The following is a 19,942-nucleotide window of genomic DNA, read 5'->3' on the forward strand; positions in this document are numbered from 1 at the left end:
CCCAGCCATGCAGACATACCCATACATAGATGTGCTTTAATATGTCACAGGGACGGCTGGTTCCTCAAAGAGGCTGAAAGGACAGGTACTTGACATCAGGTTGTGATCATAAACATAGAAATAGAAGCTGAGGCTTAGTATTCTGTTATTATGGTTTAAAGTAGTTTTTAAGTAGTTTTCTCAGTGATACGCCTAGACATACATACATTTCAGGGTCTGCCATTTACTTAGCACCTAGCATAGCACTGTTTTCAGAAAGGCACCCTGTAAATGTGAATATTTGAGTTAAGTATAGATTTTAGGATTCCTCCTCTACTTTCAGAATTGTACACAACATGGGAAATTTTATAAAGTAGAATAAAACCACTTTAGGGGCAGAGAGAAGGGACAGGAGGTAAAGGCTCCTGGGATTTGGTGTTCTGCTGTCTCAAGTCTGCCGGCCCTGGTCCCCTCGGGGCATGAAGTGCAGGGCGCATGCGTCAGCACCTGAAGTTACAAGGGTTTTATAGGGTGCAATTAATACAGAACTTTCTATGAACATTCTCTTAGTTTAACATTCTTGGTTATATAGCAAGATTTGAAAAAAGTTTAATTTAATTTTTCCCTTAAATTAAAAATTTAGATTCTTAAAAGCAGTCAGTTTTGAAGTTTTTATACTGCTTATAGAAATAGAAGATGGGCATTATAATTCAATTGGTTATGTAGTTCATGGACCAAAAAAGATTTAGTATGCTAAAACTCTCCTAAGTTCCTTTCTACAAAATATTTCCATATGATGTAGTAAAGTTTTTTAGACTATTTCTATGCCCAATATTTTCCTGTTAAGATATTTTCCTTGAGGAGAAATGTGTAAATTAGATGAAAAACGCTTGGAGAGGATTTTATTGTGACTAGAACATACTTTTATTCTTTTATGTTTTTCACATGTTCAAGAAATAGACCTATGCTAAGTAAGCAACATTATAGTAACTGACTAGAAAGATATGTTATTGTATTTCACTTTTAACATTTTTAACTAATACCAATGTGCCTATAAAAGGCTGTTTAATTGCCAGATATGTAAAGTCATTGACTTACAGTCAGTTCTATCCGGGCTCTGGAGGAGAGTTAGAGATAGTCGGATTCTCTTTGATTTAGGAAAACTGAAGATATAAGTAACTTACCCAAGGTCACACAATTAGAAAGCAGCAGAACTGGGACTGAAGCCTGGACTCTTCCTTGGAGTTCAGTGTTTTTATTATATCTTGTTAATATCAGAATACGTTATTTCAGCCGTGCTTTCTGGAGCAGATTCAGCGTTTAGTATTTAGTGCATTGCTCCTTTGTACCTGGTTATGCTCTGCATCCTTTGAATATTGGGGCTTCTATTTAACATTAAAAAAAACTGGAGTGGGTAATTTGAAACTTGGAACTAAATGTGCCAAAACTGGCAAGAAATTTTGAGCCAGGCAAAGGGGACTTTGTTATAGGAATGAAATAGGAAATGATGTGCAAATAAATAAATGAATGAAATGATACGTAAAGGAAATGATCTCTTTTAGAAAGTATCAGGGAGACCAATTATCAGGTAGTGGGACATCCCATCTAGACTGAAAGTAATAGATTTTTCTTTCACTTAATTTAGAAGAGTTATATTTTGATGAAATACATTAATGATATAGATATGTATATGTAAATTGAGTTAACTAAAATGGTATATTTTTACATTTAGGCTAGAAAGGCCAGCCTCTGTATTACCTAGCTAACTGCAGGCTTGAATTCCTTATATCATAAGATGTGTAATTTGCTTTTGAAAGGATAAGTCTCGTTTATATTCTAGAGGATGAAGTAGTATTATTTTATGAATAAGATAGTTCTATTTTGTTAGAATTCTTTCCTAAAAAAACTTAAACCTTTTCAAGTGGTTAATAGAGGGTTTCTGGGTTTTGTTGGGGGGTGAAGTCATTTTGCAATTTTGGGGGACTTCATGGAAACCTGGTGCGAGAACCTTTAAAAGTAACGTCTGGTCACGGGCAGCTGCTGGGGTCGTCCCTGCCCACTGCTCGCCAGGGAGCAGAGCTCTGCTCTGAGAGTGCAAACGAGGATTTCACTCAGAGGAGGGACGCTCTTGGTCTCAGTGACTCACCCGAGCTGCTGCTTCTGACCTTGCCAGTACTTAAAGGAGATTTTCTCTTATTTTCTCTGAATTTATTGTTTTCTTCTTTATAGATGATCATGGGAACAGCAATAGTAGTCATGTAAAAATCTTTTTACCGAAAAAGCTGCTTGAATGTCTGCCGAAATGTTCAAGTTTACCCAAAGAGAGGCACCGTTGGAACACTAATGAGGTAGATAACTTTCTATTTTTAGGGGTATCATTTCTTGAAGGGCAAACTTCTTAGGTCATTTTGCATAGTATTACTTTATATTAGCTTTAACTGGAAATACTGACCTAGGAAATTGTAAACGAGAAGATTATTTAATTTGGATTTGACAGAAACCAACATGTTTCTTGAACGATCTTTGCTCTGCTTGGCTTGCTTTGAACAGTATAAACTGTGCACGCTGACTGACTAACTAAGGGAGCATGGGTTCCTATATCTGTGTTTTTCTGCATTTTGGCGTCTTGCATTTGGTGGTTAACTGCCTGCATCTCCACTGAACATCAGTGCTTCTGTTGTCACGAGTTAGTAAAAGACAGCTCAGTGCCCATATGTGCGGCGTCTTGAAGATGTGAAGTTTCTGTAGAGTTGGGACGTGTAGGCTTCCTGCTGGCAGAACAACTCTTAGTCCTGTGATGAAGACAGTTTGCATGGAGGCTAACTGGTTTACTGGAACGATAGGAATCTTTATTAAGAATGAAGACTGTTCAGTAGACTGTATACAGGGTGGGGCAAAAGTAGGTTTATAGTTATTTGTATGGCAACAATACAATAAATAAAACATAATACAAGAATAAACTGTTTCTTGTACTCACAACTGTAAACCTACTTTTGCCCCACTCTGTATTTGGCATCCAATTAGAAAGAAATTTGATGAATTAGAATGAATAAAAGTTTGTCTTCTTGGATGATGTTTCTTTATTTTGGTAAGTCATAATCTGGGAGTCTTAGAACACTTTAACACTAGGGTTTGATTGCTTTTTCTTCTTTCTTAGTTTGGAATCTGAATATTTGAATTTAGGCTGATACCCGCTTAGTGTGGTGATAAGAATTGACTATGTGTCCATAACTTGGGGAGTTCTATTCCTTTAATTCAAGTGGCTGGGTTACTGGTTTCACAGAGTTGGTTATAATCAATTAGTGGCCCGGTGCACGGATTTGTGCACATTGAAAGTAAATTAATTAGAAGGTAGCCAGCAGGGCGGGACTGGGCAAGACGGACCGGATGTGCCCTGGAACCAGCCTCCCTTGGTCCCTCCCTGGCCAGCTGCACCTGGGGCGGCGCTGGGGCTCAAAGGGCATCTGCTAAGTGAGTGGGGTCCCTCTGGCAGGTAGGGTCCCTCGGCCTGGCCTGCGGGGATCAGGCTGAAACCAGCAGTCTGACATCCCCCAAGGGGTCCCTGAGTGCACTCTGCAAAGTTGCTGTCACTTGGCAGCTCCTGTGTTGAGCGTCTGCCTCCTGGTGGTCAGTGTGCATCATAGCTACTGGTCGGCCGGTCATTTAGGCTTTTATATATATAGATGTATGCTACCCTGTTAGGGTGTTATATTTAACTAAGACAAGAAGAAAACAGTGCTGTCTGTTCACCCTTATTTTTTGAAGATTATTTTGCTCCAGCTCCTCAATTTAGAATGCTTTCGTTTTGAGTTGTAAGAGGTTATATGGATGAAAGTTTCTTTACTTTTCCCAGTTTACAGAGTTAAATACTCCATAGAACCCCATAACTTTGTTACTGAATCTCAACTGACTTTAAATTTCTTTTAAGGTATGTATATTTTGATTATTTACATAACTTACATTTCTCCTTCAGACAGAATACTTTTGCTTTGACAAACATTAGCTAGTTTAGAGGACTATTGTTTCATGTGGTCATTTGTTAGCTGTTTCAAACATTTAAGACAGATAAACAAAGTAGATATGCTGTAAATTAGTCTTAACCATAGATTATTACTCTACCAGCAAAATAGTATAATTTGGGAGCCATTCAGTAAGTCACAACTAAGTTATGAACTATTTAAAATTCAATATGTTTCTTTGTAAAATTCAGTATGTTTCTGCAACATGGATTTGACACCATATTGTTATATATTAGCTCCAGTTTATTTATAAATGTATCAAAACATATAATAGGTATGTATTTTTAAATTTTATATGAAGTTGGCAATTTATTTTATTTATGATTTGAAATTATATTTGAAACCAGCTATTGCTTAGTTAAAATCAGTGGCCTTAAGAATCTTATAAAGCTAGAGGTAACTGTTAGAAATTTAGTTGGTAGTTTATTTAGATAATTGATTTCAGGTTTTTTGGAATGTTGGAGCACAGCTCTTCAACTGAGTTCACATTTTTACTTACAGAGTTAAAATAGTCTAGATGTTTTACTTTTACCTTAGATATAGTATAAAATACCCAATAAAGAACATTTATAGAGATAAGATTAAAAGGAAAATAAGTTCTGTGTTTGGTCCCAGCACTCCAGTTCACATAGCTCCCTGTAAACCGCTGGTTTAGGTCCCATGCTGCTGATGTCCAAGTCCACAGACAAGGACTGCATTCCTGTCTTGATGAGTGAAACGTAAAGCTGGGGTCCAAGAGATGTGGGTTATGTGCGCAAGCCTCACTGCTGCTGGGGCGGGGGCGAGGAGGCCGGTCCCGAGGGCTGGGGAGCACCCCCTGGTCCCGTGCTCTTCCGTGACTTGCCCGCTGCGCACTGAGAAGCCTGGGTATGGAGGCTGAGCGGGAAGGCTGGCCTGCGCTTCTGTGTAGAGGACATTGGCCTTTTCTCTTGTTCCTTTTTGGCTTTAGGAAAAATAGGGGAATCTTAGAGTGACAGCAGAAGGCTCGGATTAGGAGTTGTTAATTCTATAGACTTTTCTGGGGCAATGGACCTGCCATTAAAAACACTAAAATTTTATTTTATTTAAAATTTTTTTCCAGTTACAGCTGATATTCAGTATCATCTTAGTTTCAGGTGTACAACATAGTGATTAGTCACTTATATTCCTTAGGAAGTGATCCTCCCAATAAGTCTAGTGCTCACTTGGCACCATGCATCGTTATTATAATGTTGTTTACTGTATTCCCCATGCTGTACTTTATATCCCTGGGACTATTTGTAACTGCCAATTTGTATTTCTTAATCCCTTCCCTTTTTATCCAGTCCCCACCCCCCTCCCATTCATTTTTTGTAACTGGCTTGGATAATTGGAGGAATAGATTGTTAGTATTCCCATCAAAGCACTTACTTCTTCGTCCTAGCTGCGTGTCGTCGTTTTCCCACGGCCTTGAGCCTGCCACTAGAACCTGGAGGACCCGCACGTCAGTGCGCTTGTCTCACTGGGCTCGGCGGTCCTATGAAGGCAGGGTCCCTTTAGTCAGGAAGTCCCTTGAATGGCTCCTCGAGTACAGTGTGGCCATTCTGCCCTTCCCAAGGGCCGTGTCCTTGGAGCTGGAGCAGATTGCTGTTTCGGTGAAGGGCCACTTGAAGTGGTCGGCTTGTGCTTAGGAGCTGTGTTTACACACATGCGCTTCCTTAGATCTCATCGGGCCCAGGCACTGGCGCCGCAGAGGCGTGTTTCCAGTTCACCCTCTGCACAGCGTGTTCGCCACGTGGACTGGCGGCCTTAAATGCCAGGACGAGATGTCAGCTGTCCTCTCTCTCCTCTCCCGTGTTCTCCCCACCTCTCTGCGGGGTGTGCACAGTTGAATTCCTGGGAGTAGTGTGTAGAAATTTGGAGAAGTTCCTTTATTCAGGTCCGACCTGTGCTGTAATATTCATGATTATTTGAGAAAGCCCAACTTTTATACTGCGTGTGTATATTAGTTGAGGGGGAGAGGGAGATTGTGCCCATTAAAATGCTGCCATTTATGGAGACCTGTTCTTTGCTAGTGGCTGAGTACTGGATGTAATTATTTCTAAGCCTCATAACAGTATTACAAGATGCGTAACCTTGCCTTTGACAGATGAGGGACTGTTGGTGAAAAGTAGTTAAATTGGTCAAGATAGCTCACTTGATAGGGCTTACCTTGGTCTGACCTTCATTTCTTTGAATTCTTAGGAACATTCCTTCTCTTGTGTGTTGTCTAGGCTTTTAATCAAAGACCCATAACTCTGAACATCAGTGAACTCAGCAAAACTATTCTGTGATTTAGTTTTGGGTTAAAAAGAGTTAATAGAGGGTTCGTATTGTGGGTTCATTTGGCAATATTTGGTGGAGTTGGAAGTCACTGAAAAGGAAGACTGTTAGAGGATAAGAGAGATCTTAGGGTCTAGTTAAGCTACTCTTAACCTTTCCAACTCATTGGGATGGGTGAAACCTCTTCCTTTCTTGAGTGCTATTTGCGACTGCAAATCAAATGTTGTATCTAAAAACGAATCAATTCTAGATCGCGCTTTTCCCACCACACACACTCTCCCCCCAGGTTCCGAAGACGATGAAGGAAATGAGGCTGATGACAGCAGTCCTGGCAGCCAGCATTTATAGGGCATCTGCTGCATGCCAGGCACTAGGGGCGCCTGGGCGCGGTAATCCCACGTACCCCTTGATGAACCCTAAGAAGTAGGTCCTGTGATTATCCTCATGGAAGAGAAGAGGAAATTAGGGGGTGGACTTGGGATCCAAGCCCGCACTCGATCCACTTCTGTCCCAGAGAGAAACTTACAATGGATTTCCCGAGATCTTGCAGCTGTTTAGTGACCGTGATCCTTTGTTTTATAGAATTGTTTGGCTTCTTTATTTATTTGCATTTTGAAGTATTATACATGAACTTAATGTATTTTTGCATGAAGGTTTTTTTAAAGCAGCACACTCATTTCTTGTGGAAATAGTTTTATTCTTAATGAATATTAATATGGGGGCTTTGGATAATGAAGGATATGTATTACCAGTAGGAATTTTGTGCCTCTAGGTAGCTGGAGGGTTAGGCTTGATGTTAGATCCAGGGCAGGAGAGAAAGAATTAAACACAGAGCGCATTTGTCAAAGAGCCAACTCTTACTTCATGACCCTTTTGGTATTCACATCTTTATTAGGTGAACTATTACCAGGTTTTTTCGTTTTAAGTTAATATTTTTAAGGCCCAGGGCCAGAAATAATTATGCTAATGCAACTTTCTGATTGCACAAATGACTACTTCGTAATTACACATATTAGTACTCCGTGAATGTTGTTGGGACTGAAATCTCTTTTGTTTAGTCATTAATTAGCTGTTTGACTGAAAATAGCACCCCTGGTCCCACAGTCGCCAGGTCTGCTTCTTCTGCAGGCAGCTAAGTAATGGCGCCCGGGGCCCATTCCTAATGAACATGTGCTCCTGAGCCCCTTCAGGTCATCTCTGGGTTTGCCTGGTAATGCTCTTTCTTCTGCTTGTTTTCCCTCTAATGCAAAGTTTCTCCAGAGGAAGCAAACGAAATAGAATTCTAGTTTGTACTGATCTTAAAGAAAGTTTCATCAAAGGTTTTTATTGGTGGTAACTTCAGAAATTTTCATATTAAATGGTAATTGAATGTTTTTAGTGGTAAAGATGTTTATGTAGACAGCAGTACAGATACAGACTGATGCACTTGAAGGCATACCACAGAAGCCCAAGAAGAAGCCCCTGAGTATAATGCCTTTTATGGGGAGAAATTTATCCTTTTAAATGATGAATACTCCCCTCCCCTCACTTTTTATATTCAGGTAAGAAAAATGAACTTTAAGACCATGAGAATTATTAAATTATGTTTCATTTAAGTGATTTTAATAACAAGAAGCCACCTTACTTAAAAACTCCTGGGGGGAGGACAGGAGGAATGGGCTGGAAGAGGTTAACAGGGGAAAAAGAGGACCTGTGCAATGCTTTCAACAATAAAGATTTAAATAAATTCCTTCAATCACTGTTGTGTGTGAGTAGGCATATATTCTTGTATTTTTAATTTTTCTCTGTATAAATTATAAAATCAGTTATAAACTCAGATTTTATAAACTCAGATTTAGGGGTGTAATTTTTTTAATGATTGGTTTTGCTAGTGTATTTATATGTTACCTTTTGGAAAAACTTTTTTTGGGATCACTTAGAACTTTTCAAACTTCCAAAATGTCAGCTAAACTGACAAGCACGTAATATGTGCTCCGCTTAGAAAGGCGAGTGCGCTGTTTTGGCCCTGATGACTCGGAAAATAGTTAACCCGAGGTAGAGCTTCGTTTTGTTTTAGTGTTTGGCAGTGCCAACCATTTGAATGGTCCCAGATTATCCTCCGAGTCCAGGCAGTGCTTTGCAGATTATATTGCAAGTAGGAAAATGCAGTTACGAACACGGAGAGCCAAGTTTTAAGAGTGACACTATTTGATTTTTGAATACAGTATATGGTACCAAATTTCAAGTGAAACCTATTTTGTAGCAATTGGGTTAACTACAGTTCCTCCGTTGAACTTAGTATGAAGTGAGATGATGGATCCCCAAATCCAAGTGAGCGCATGCCTACTTGTCAGCCTGTGTCACTCCAGCATGGAAGTGGCCCAGGGAGACTGGAGGTGTTCACACGCACCGGTGAGGCTGCCAGGTGAGGAGGGGTCGGTACTGCAGGTGGGGCTCTGAGGAACGGTAGGGAAGCACATCTTAATGCAGAGAGTAGAGTCACATTCGTGAAATTGGAACATGAGGCTTCTGGTACAGGAAGCAGGTTCCCGTGGACCCACCTTCATTTTAACCTAACTCTTTTTATTATAATACTAGAGGCCCGATGCACGAAATTCGTGCAAGGGGCTTGGCCCTCGCAGCCTCAGCTTTGTCCGGAAGGTTGTTTGGCTGTCCGGTCTAATTAGCATATTACACTTTGTTATTATAGATTACTTCAAAACTGTAGCACTTAGAAGACTACTTGGCCCATAGTCAGTGTAAATACAGGGTGTCCCAAAAAATGTATGCGTGCTTTACCAGCTGATAGCTCAGTTTTGAAAATGAAATGTATTTAAATAAGCACTGTCTTTATAATTACTCAAAGTGTATGTGTACATTTTTTGGGGACACCTATATTTGTTGAATGAATGAAATCCATAAAAGCACAAAAACTTAATATAAATTCTTGGACTTGTGTAATTATAAAGCTCAATAGGTATGTACACTGCATGAAATCACAAAACTAATAAACTTTATATGAGCAACATTAATTAAATCAGTGCATGATGATTTGCCAAGACTAAATTGTGTCTTGCAACATGAATATCATGCCGCCTGTTCTCAGGCAGGTTCTTTTGGATTTGCACGTGCGCTGTCATGAGCCCTGCAGTTATGCCACCCCTCCCCCCCTGAACGATCCAAAAACCGTTTGTGCTCAGCAAGCATTTCTGTACGTCTGCCGTTAGGCCTTGGCACAAATATATCATCTAGTCTTAAGTTCACTTCTGGTTCTTGTCATTAGTCCAAGAACAACGTCAGTGACCCTCCTGGGTACCCAGGCGATTGTAATCACAAATCAAACATGAGCAGTGACTTTGTGCGTTGGAACATATTTGTCATAGGTTGTACTTTTTCAGCTTACAAATTACATTAAGATGTGAAATTCAGACTTTCTTGGTGAACCCAAGGGTCACTGATATCTTGGAAAAGATACAGAACTGGCAGAAACGGGGTAGTGTTAGCTCTGCCACCGTCAGCGGAGTGTTTGGTGGGACACCTGCCTGGCCTTTTTGAGTCTTTGGTGATTGTGCTAAGAGACCTTTCAAGATTTGCCTTCAGCCCAGTTCTCAAGGCAAGGCTTTTGGAGTTGTTTGGGAGTCCAGGTAGCCTTTGGTCTAGCTCGGGAGTTTACTTTTATTTTTAAAGTGTACAATCCAGTGGTCTTGAGTGTGTACAAAAATTGTGCGACCATCGCCGCTATCTAATTCCACAACCTTCTCATCACCCAGCCCCTCTAAGGGTTTTCTGCCCCTCTGACTTGGTGGAGTTGGCGCTCTCAGGGGGCAGTCAGCCTCTTTTCAGGGGCTCCAGGTTCTTTGGTATCTTCTCCGCGTTTCTATACCTGTCTAGCACTGGAGTTGAATATGTTTGGATATGTTTTTATTGATTTTTTTTGAGAGAGAGAGGGAGAGAGAGAGAGAGAAATGATGTGAGAGAAACATCAGTCGGCTGCCTCCCATATATATATGCCCAACCAGGGATCGAATCTACAACCTAGTTATGTGCCCTGACCGGGAATCAAACCTGCAACCTTTTGGTGTTTGGGACGATGCTCCAACCAACTGAGCCACATTGGCCAGGGCCAGCACTGGAGTTGAAATTTGAACAGTGTCCTTTTGCCCAGGTCTTCTTTTATTTTTATTATTTTTAAATATATATTTTTATTCATTTCAGAGAGGAAGGGAGAGGGGGGGAGAGAGAGAGAGATAGAAACATCAATGATGAGAGAGAATCATTGATCAGCTGCCTCCTGCATGCTCCCCACTGGGGATCGAGCCCGCAACCCAGGCATGTGCTCTTGACCGGAATTGAACCCGGGACCCTTCAGTCTGCAGGCCAACGCTCTTATCTACTGAGCCAAACCGGCCAGGGCTTTTTGCCTAGGCCTTAATACACAGTACTGTTTTATGAGATTGTTTATTAAAAATGTTAAAGTGCAAATGAGGATCCAGTTTGGGCCCAACTTTTCTAAGTTGGATGAAGAGGGCTTGAGGAGAGAGTTCAGTTGCCTTAAGACTGTATTCTGTGCAGACTCTATTGCCGGGCTGCGTGGGGGTAAAGTGTCCCCCTCTCTTCAGGGGCGGTGGTACTGATGTTCCCTAAGGAGAAGCAGAGTCCTGAGGGTCAGCTGAGACGGACAGGGGAAGAAATTCGTCGGAAGGCTGGCATTCTTTAGCTTAGTGGTTTCCAAGCTGAGCTGGCATCTGAATCACCTGGATGGCTTGTTAAAACACAGATCACTGTGCTCTTCCTCCCCCCCTCCCCCGGAGTTTCTGCCCCCGTAGGTCTGGGGTGAGGCCTGTGAATGTGCATTTCCACCACGTTCCAGTGAAAACACGTTGGCGAAGAATCGCAGCCCCTAGAAGGATGTTCTAACTAGCTCACTTGACTGTAATCTCAGCTCTGCTCCCACTGTACAGTCAGCGTTTGGTGTGCTTGGCTGCATAGAGGACAGTTGAGCTTTCTGGAGTCTTTTCTCATGACTTGTGTACTAGAAGTCAGGGAATGCAGCGTTATTTTTTTGTATCTAAAGTATTTGTTAATGTCTTGCTATCTGGGAAGCCCTTTTAAAGTGTGGTGGCGGTGGTGGGGGTATGTGGAAGCACAGTGCCGTTTTTGTGATTTTTTTTTGAAGAGGTAACATCTTCAAGTATAGCCTCTACCTGCCTTCTTTTCCATCAGCATTTGGCCCAAATAGCTGAAAACAGCAGAACCCTAAAGCTACATGTCATGTCTACCTACTTACCTACCTGTCTACCCACCTTCCAGTCCTTTCCATACTACCTTCCTAAAGGACTGGGTAACAGTGCTTTATCAGACCCGTCTTCTGCAAATATTTCCTCCCAGTCTGTGGCTTGTCCTACTCTTTTGATGCTGTCATTCACAGAGCAGACATTTTTAATTTTAATCAAGTCAGCTAATCAGTGATTTCTTTTCATGGATCCTGCCTTTGGTGTTGTAACACTATGCGTAAGGTCATCCCGGCTTTCTCTGATGTTATCTTCTAGGAGTTTCACGTTTTGTGTTTTGCCTTTAGGTCTGTGGTCCATTTGGAGTTAATTGTGGTGAAGGACATACAGTCTGTGACTGTGTTTATTATTTCCCATGTGGATGTCCAGTGTCCCAGCACCATTGGTGGAAGAGACTATGCTCCATGTGCTCCATTTGCTCCTTTGTCAGAGACCTGTTGACTGTGTCTATATTTCTGGGCTGTCTGTTGTTCCACTATCTGTGTGTTCCTTCACCAAGACCACCCTGTCTTTTTAAAAAATATATATATTTTATTGATTTTTTGCAGAGAGGAAGGGAGAGGGATAGAGAGTTAGAAACATCGATGAGAGAGAAACATCGATCAGCTGCCTCCTGCACACCCCCTACTGGGGATGTGCCCGCAACCAAGGTACATGCCCTTGACTGGAATCGAACCTGGGACCCTTCAGTCCGCAGGCTGACGCTCTATCCACCGAGCCAAACCAGCCAGGGCGAGACCACCCTGTCTTGATGACTGTAGCTTGTTAGTGGGTCTTGAAGTCAGGTAGTATCGGTCCTCTGACTTTGTTATTCAATATTGAGTTGGCTGTTTTGGGTCTTTTGCCTCTTCGTGTAAACTTAGGATCACTTTGTTGATACCCACAAAATAACTTGCTGGGATTTTTCAGTGGGATTGTGTTGACTCTATAGGTCGAGTTGAGAAGAATGGACATCTTGGTAATATTGAGTCTTCCTATTTAGGAACATGGAATATCTCTCCATTTATTTAGTTTTTGATTTTATTATCAGAGTTTTGTAGTTTTCCTCATGTTAGATTTATATCTATTTCATTTTAGGGGCGGGTTTGCTAATGTAAATAGTATTACATTTTAAAATTCAAATTCCCCTTGTTCATTACTGGTATATAGGAAAGCAGTAGACTTTGGTATGTTAACCACGTTTAGTTGCTTATTAGTTCCAGGAGTTTTTCAGAAGGCCAAGCCATTTGAAAAAAGAGAGACCGTCATTGTGTGTGTGGCTCAGTTCTGAGTGGTTCCCTCTGAAAGAGGTCAGTGTGGGTAGCTCTGCTGGGAAGGGGGAAAGTCCCAACACAGAGGTCAAGGACAGGGGTGTCCTTGTGGGGGACAGGAGCTATTCAAAGAAGCTGGCCAAGGCAAGGCTATCCCTTCGGAAGCTGGGGTTCTTATTTAGAAAGGGCTGCAAAAGGCATTTTTTTTTTCGGAAGAAGGGAAAAAACACTTAAATTATATTGACCGTTTTAAAAATTAAAAAAGAGAAGAAAGGGAAGATGCCATTCATTTCCCATTTCTGAGAACAGATATATTAAAATAGCTTGAAATTAATAAGCAGGATCTTTAAAATTGAGGTCAGAGTATAGTCATTTCCCATTTTTCCTGACATGTCTTTAAACTCTGTAGCAAGTCTCTCCTTTCCTGGCCTCAGAAGGTAGTTGTTAATGTGTCTGGTAAAGTTTTATTTTAATATTTGTACTGTGAACAAAATTTAGAATCCCCAACGCTAATTGTTTTATTTAAGAATATTTTTTGTTAAATGCCTTAATTGTTATTAATAAAAAATTTTATATTTAAGCATTTTCCAGTAATTTTTAACAATCCATTCCTCAAGCAATTCAGAGCACCTGCTGTGATGATTATGTATTTTTTATTTCATAAATGAGGATAGTGAGACATAAGTGTTTGGGAATTAGCATTTATCATCCTCTAATATATGGTGTAATTCAGTTCTTTCTGTTGTGAGCTGTCTGGTTGCCCGTGTTGGACTGTAAGGTCTAGGTGGACAGGGATCTTCATGGCTCTGGTTACTGATGGGTCCTGGGAGCTTAGAACAGTGCCTGGCACATAGCGGGTGTTCAGTGACTGTCACTGAATGGATGGACGGCCCCACTTGCACCCGCTGACGGCACGGAGTGGTTGGGGCCGATGCCAGCAGCAGGTGTGAGTGGGGCTGGCGCCATCAGCGGGTACGAGCAGTGGCGGCTGCCCCGATCGCCCCTCTGGAGCAGGGGGAGGTGGAGAAGCCCTCAGGAGTGATCGGGGCTTGCATCCCCTGACAGCACTGAGCAGTTGGGACCAGCGCTGGGCGCCGGCAGTGGGTGCAAGCAGTGGCTCCGGCAACGGCTGCGGGTGTGAGCAGGGCTGGCGTCAGCAGTGGGTGTGAGCAGCAGCTCTGGCGCCTGCAGCGGGTGTGAGTGGCGGCTCCAGCGCTGGCAGCAAGTGCAAGCACCGGGTGGGACCGCAGTGCATGGGAGCAAAGAATTTTCATTAAACACCAGACGCTTGCCCCGATGACAGCAACCGGTGCCCCGCCTTGGTCTGGTGCCGCCTGCTGCCGCCGCCTGCCTGGTGATCAGTGCACATCATTGTGACCGGTTGTTCGGTTGTTTGATTGTTCCGCCATTCGGTCTGTTTGCATATTAGGGCTTTATATATATAGATACAGTTACGTTATTAGAACACAAGATTGTTGGAACCCACTGATACTTGGGAATTTGGCTTAAGTCTTTTAGGCCATGGTAACACTCAGTCTGGTATCTGTTATGGCAGAGATTGCCCCTTTGTTTTTCCTCCAGCCTTCTTTATCCTTTTTTTCTTTCTGAATATTTCTGCTTAATATGATGAAACACCTATTGGTAGCAAATTTGTTTTTCTCCTTTCCATAGTTCACCTCCATCAATTAGCTACTCTCTTCTGTCCATAGCTTAGGGTTCTTTGATGTCGGTTACATTTCCCACCCAACCCCAAAGCACTGGGCCAGTGAGCACTCCTGATAAAGTAAGCGGTCATGCAGTTCAGAAAAACTGTATTTTGCAAGATGATCAGTTTCTGAGAAGCTTCAGGTATTAGAAAACTTTATGTTGTTGGTGTAGTGAGGCAGAGTTCTGGAAAGATGACCAACAGGTTAACCACATGTAGGGAGTTCTCAGAGTAGGTATTGGCTATTAATGATTTCTTTTTTCCCCACAAATTTTATGATATTTTAATATAATGTCCATATAACTGGTTTCTTTTTTATTCTTTTTTTTAAGTTATTCTTTATTAATTTAAGTATTACATATTTTTCCCCCTCATTGACCTTTCCTGGCCACTCCCACCCCCCAGCACATGCCCTCACCCCCTAGTGTCTGTGTTCATTGGTTATGCTTATATGCATGTAAACACAGGCAAAACTTGATAGGAAAAGCACTGGGGGAAAGACAATCTATGCTTGTCATTTGTATCTCCCTGGTAGTATGCCATTTACCCCAAATTTTTTTCTAATTTAAATTCTTTATTGTTTAAAGTATTACATATGTCTCCTTTTTCCCCCATTGTCTTATTCCTGGCCATTCCCACCCCACGCCAACAGCACATGCCCTCACCGCCCCCTCCTCCCCACTGTCTGTGACCATTGGTTATACTTATATGCGTGCATACAAGTCCTTTGGTTGATCCTTTATCCTCCCCTCTCTCAGCCTCCCCTGCCTTCCCTCTGAGGTTTGACGATCTGTTTGATGCTTCTCTGTCTCTGGATCTACTTTTGTTCATCAGTTTATGTTGTTCATTATATTCCACAAATGAGTGAGATCATGTGATATTTATCTCTCTCTGACTGGCTTATTTCGCTCTTTTGCATTCTTTTTTGAAAACACTTATTTTTAAATCTTTATTGTTGAGATTATTACAGATGTCCCTTTTTCCCCTGCCCCCCATAGCTCCTCTCCACCAGGTTCCCACCCTACCCTTGGCCCTTGCCATCCTATTGTCTGTGTCCATACATACTGCATATATGCAGATAAGATCTTTGTCTAATCTCTTCCCACACCTCCCCACACCCCTTCCCTCTGAGAATTGTCAGTCTGTTCCATTTCCATGCCCCTGATTCTATTCCATTCACCAGTTTATTCTGTTCTCATCAGATTTTATTTGTTTGATTTTTAGATTCAATTATTGATAGATATGTATTTATTGCCACTTTGTTGTTCATATTTTTTTTTATCTTTTTCTTCTTCTTCCTCTTCATAAGGAATACCCTTCAGCTTTCATATAATACTGGTTTGGTGGTGATGAACTCCTTTAGCTTTTTCTTGTCTGTGAAACTCTTTATCTGACCTTCAATTCTAAATGATAGCTTTGCTGGGTAGAGTAATCTTGGTTGTAGGTTCTTGCTATTCATCACTTTGAATATTTCTTGCCACTCCCTTCTGGCCTGCATAGTTTCTGTTGAGAAATCAGCTGACAGTTGTATGGGTAACTAACTGCTTTTCTCTTGCTGCTTTTAATATTCTCTCTTTGTCTTTTGCCCTTGGCATTTTAATTATGATGTGTCTTGGTGTGGTCCTCTTTGGGTTCCTCTTGTTTGGGACTCTCTGTGCTTCCTGGACTTGTAAATCTATTTCTTTCACCAGGTAGGGGAAGTTTTCTGTCATTATTTCTTCACATAGGTTTTCAATATCTTGATCTCTCTCTTCTTCTGGCACTCCTATAATTCAGATGTTGGTACGCTCGAAGTTGTCCCAGAGTTTCCTTACACTATCTTCATATTTTTGGATTCTTTTTTCTTTTTGCTCTTTTGGTTGGTGGTTTTTTGCTTCCTCATATTTCAAATTGTTGATTTGATTCTCGGGATCCTTTAGTCTACTGTAGAATCCCTGTATATTATTTATTTCAGTTAGTGTATGCTTAATTTCTGACTGATTCTTTTCCATTTTTTTGGCATTCTCACTAAGATCCTTGAAAGTCTCACTAAGTCCCTTGGAGGCTTCTAGGAGATTCTTGAGTAACCTTATAACTGTGGTTTTGAACTTTATATCGAGTAGTTTGCTTTCTTCCATTTCTTTCATTTGTGACATGTTTCTTTGTCTCCACATTTTGGCTGCTTCCCTGTGTTTGTTTCTATGTATTGGGTAGAGCTACTAAGTCTCTCTCTCTCTTTTTTTTTTTTTAATAAAGATATTGCAGTTCTTTTTCTGATGAATTTCTGTTTCTTTATTTTTATTTTTTTAAATATATTTTTATTGATTTCAGAGAGGAAGGAAGATGGAGAGAGAGATAGAAACATCAATGATGAGAGAGAATCATTTATCGGCTGCCTCCTGCACACTCTGGGGATTGAGCCCACAGCCAGGGCATGTGCCCTTGACCGGAATCGAACCTGAGACCCTTCTGTCTGCAGGCCAATGCTCTATCCACTGAGCAAAACTGGCTAGGGCTACTAAGTCTCTTTGAGTTGATAAAGTGGCCCTGTGTATTAGGTATCCTATAGGGCCCTGTGGCTCAGCCTCCCCAATCACCTGAGGTGGACACTCTAGGTGCACCCCTTTGTGGGCTGTGTGCACAGTCTTGTTGTAGTTGAGCCTTGATTGCTGTTGGTGTCACTGGGAGGAATTGACCTCCAGGCCAATTGGCTGTGGGGACCAGCTGCAACTACAGTGGAGAGCTGCTGTGCAGGAGACACCTTATGGAGTAGGACTTGCTTCAGTGGGGCTTTGGTGCTCCTTGAGTGTGTAGCTTATGGATATGAAGAGTTGTAATCTGACACTGACCACTGGGTACACTTGCTCTTGGGTCTTCAGGGAGGTGCAAAGTCAGCCGCTGCCTGGGGCCACCCAGCAGGAGCTACAGAGAGATCTGCAGATTCTTCCTCTTGTATTGGGTTTGGAAGTGCCCAGGTGAGGCCCAGCGGTGAAGCAAGACAGGCTGGTGCTTGTGCCAGTCTTGGGCCTTTTATTGATAGGTTTGGGGCTCCCTGGCCCAGCTGCAACTTGTTTGACAGGTTTTAGCCTGAGAAAGGACAGGCCATTCATATGCAAAAGCCCCTGCAGGCAGTTTGGGTGGGGTTGTAAATTGGGTGGAGCAGGGTCTCAGGGAAATCACCAGGGCAGAGCAAAGAGAAATGGTTGCCAGTCAGCCCTGCAACCTGAGAGGTCCCAGCATAGGAACAATGACCGCTGAGAGCACCTCTGTCTGGAAGAAAGCCCCCTCCCCCCCGCACTCCCCCCCAGTTTCCCCTAGTATGTGTCTGGGACCCCCAGAGCCTCATCTGGCACTGGAGCTGAGAGGAAGTGGGAGCTTGTAAGTTTTGTTCATGGTGCCAGCATTTTAAGAGGAGCAGCTGGATCTCTAGCAGCCTCTGTGTCACTGAGCCCCAATCCCCGCTGGTTTTTACAGCTGGTAGTTCTTACTGCTCATAGGGACTTCTTTTCCCAGCTCTGGGACCCTGGTCTGGGTGTCTGGTATGGGGCTGGGACTCCTTGCTCCTCTGGGCAGCCTCCACAGAGGTGATCTCCTTCCTGATCAAAAAAGCAGCACATGTGGGTGCAGGACCAGCCACTCCGTGCCTCTGCACCTCCTACCAGTCTCAGTGTGCTGTCTTCTTTACTTCTCTAGTTGTAGGACTTTCATTCAGCCAGCTTTCCCGCGGTTCTGGATGATGGTTATTCTGTATTTTAGTTGTAATTTTGATGTGGTTGTGGGAAGCGGTGAGTACAGGCATTTGCCTATGCCACCATCTTGGGTCTCGCTCTACTAATGATTTCTTGTAAGTTTTCCATTGAGGGTGGTCTTATCAGTATGAGAGTAATTATAGCCACCCTTATTGTAAATTTCCAAGTTTCTTTCACTGCACTGGTCCTATCTGACACTGACCTAATCTCAGTGTCCACAGATTTAGTTGGTTTTTAACATATTTCACAAATACGTAGTGAAGATTAATTTCACTTTGCTTTCTTTTACCAAAATAGTTGTTTTCCTCCAAGCCCACTCATTAGCTTTTGGTTTTCCTTCTTTTGCATTATTGATCTTTTCACTGAATTATCTTCTTATGATTTTGTGTAAATTGATGCCATCGTAATGGTTGAGCCCTCTTGCTTTTCGCTCTTTTATGAGATTGCTTTGGAAATGCAACTTGCTCTTTAGTCAGGTTGGCTTCTTTGGTTTTTGAAATGTGGACTGGAAATGTTACATGTGTTTGTGTATACATGTGTGTGTTCTCTGCATGTGGGTAAATGTTGCATGCATGTATCTGTACGTGTGTATGTTCTGTTTATGGGGTGAGGACTGGGTGTGGCTATAAGGGCACTCTTGGTGGGAGTGGTGCTCTCACTAGTGGGCATGGCTTAGTGGACAACACTGATTCCAAGGGTCTGTTGGCTGGTCTGGCCGCCTCCCCTTCTGTTCAGTGCACCTCCAGCACTCTGTGCCTCTGGGATAGTCATACTTTTAAAGGACAGTTTGGAAGATTCAATGTGTTAACAGGTACAACACCTAACATAATCCTCCTATATAATAAAACTCTAATATGCAAATCAACTGAATGGAGGAACGACCGGTCGCTATGATGTGCACTGGCCACCAGGGGGCAGACGCTCAATGCAGGAGCTGCCCCCTGATGGTCAGTGCACTCCCACAGGGGGAGCGCCACTCAGCCAGGAGCCAAGCTCACGGTTGGCGAGTATAGCAGTGCTCCCGCCTCTGCTGCAGGCGAGGTGTCCTGGACTGCAAGAGGGCGCAGGCCAGGCTGAGGGCCCCCCTCTTCCCCCAACCCCCACCCCCCCGTGCACGAATTTCATGCACTAGGCCTCTAGTATATTAAAAAATGGTTCACCTGCCCATATGTATCTTAAATATATATTAAATAAGACACAAAAAGTACTAACTATATAAAGTGCAAGGTTGATATGTTGGATTACACTTTCGGTTTTTCAAAAGGCACCATCAAGATAATGAAAAGTCAAGTCATAGAGCGAGATTAGCCAACAGAGACCTATAATCAGGATGTTTTGGGACGCCCTGCAAGTCAATAGAACAAGAGGGACAAGCCCAATAGGGAAGCAGAAGTAGCTTGTGGGTGTCGGTCAGGGTTCAGTTGGGGAGCTGCACTACCGTGAGGATTATGGAGAAAGGATTTACTTATTACAGGAGTAAGACCACATACAGCTGTGGGAGATGCTGAAAAATAGTGCCCGGGGAGGAATGAGAAGGTCCGAGAAGAGTCATGAGCATGTCCTGAAGCACTAGCGGGGGTGGCCCAGGCAGCCTGCAGGAGTCTTGGGGGTCAGCGAAGCTGGCATGACCCGCCACAGAGGGACCTGGGATTAGCTGTCACCTCTTCGAGGCCCCTGCTTTCCCAGGTCTGCCACCCAGGATGTCGTGGGG

General features: G+C 42.7%; 1 protein-coding gene across 1 annotated transcript in view; it reads left to right on the forward strand.

The window, feature by feature from the left end:
• Positions 1-19,942, forward strand: part of CAMTA1 (calmodulin binding transcription activator 1) — a 694,930-nt gene that overhangs the window by 27,772 nt on the left and 647,216 nt on the right. Inside the window, exon 3 of the mRNA XM_014546182.1 lies at positions 2,209-2,327. Coding sequence (XP_014401668.1) covers positions 2,209-2,327 — 119 coding nt within the window. The remainder of the gene's footprint in view (positions 1-2,208; positions 2,328-19,942) is intronic.

Source organism: Myotis brandtii, unplaced genomic scaffold (genome assembly GCF_000412655.1).
Source record: "Myotis brandtii unplaced genomic scaffold, ASM41265v1 scaffold434, whole genome shotgun sequence".
In the NCBI taxonomy this organism is placed as follows: Eukaryota; Metazoa; Chordata; class Mammalia; order Chiroptera; family Vespertilionidae; genus Myotis; species Myotis brandtii.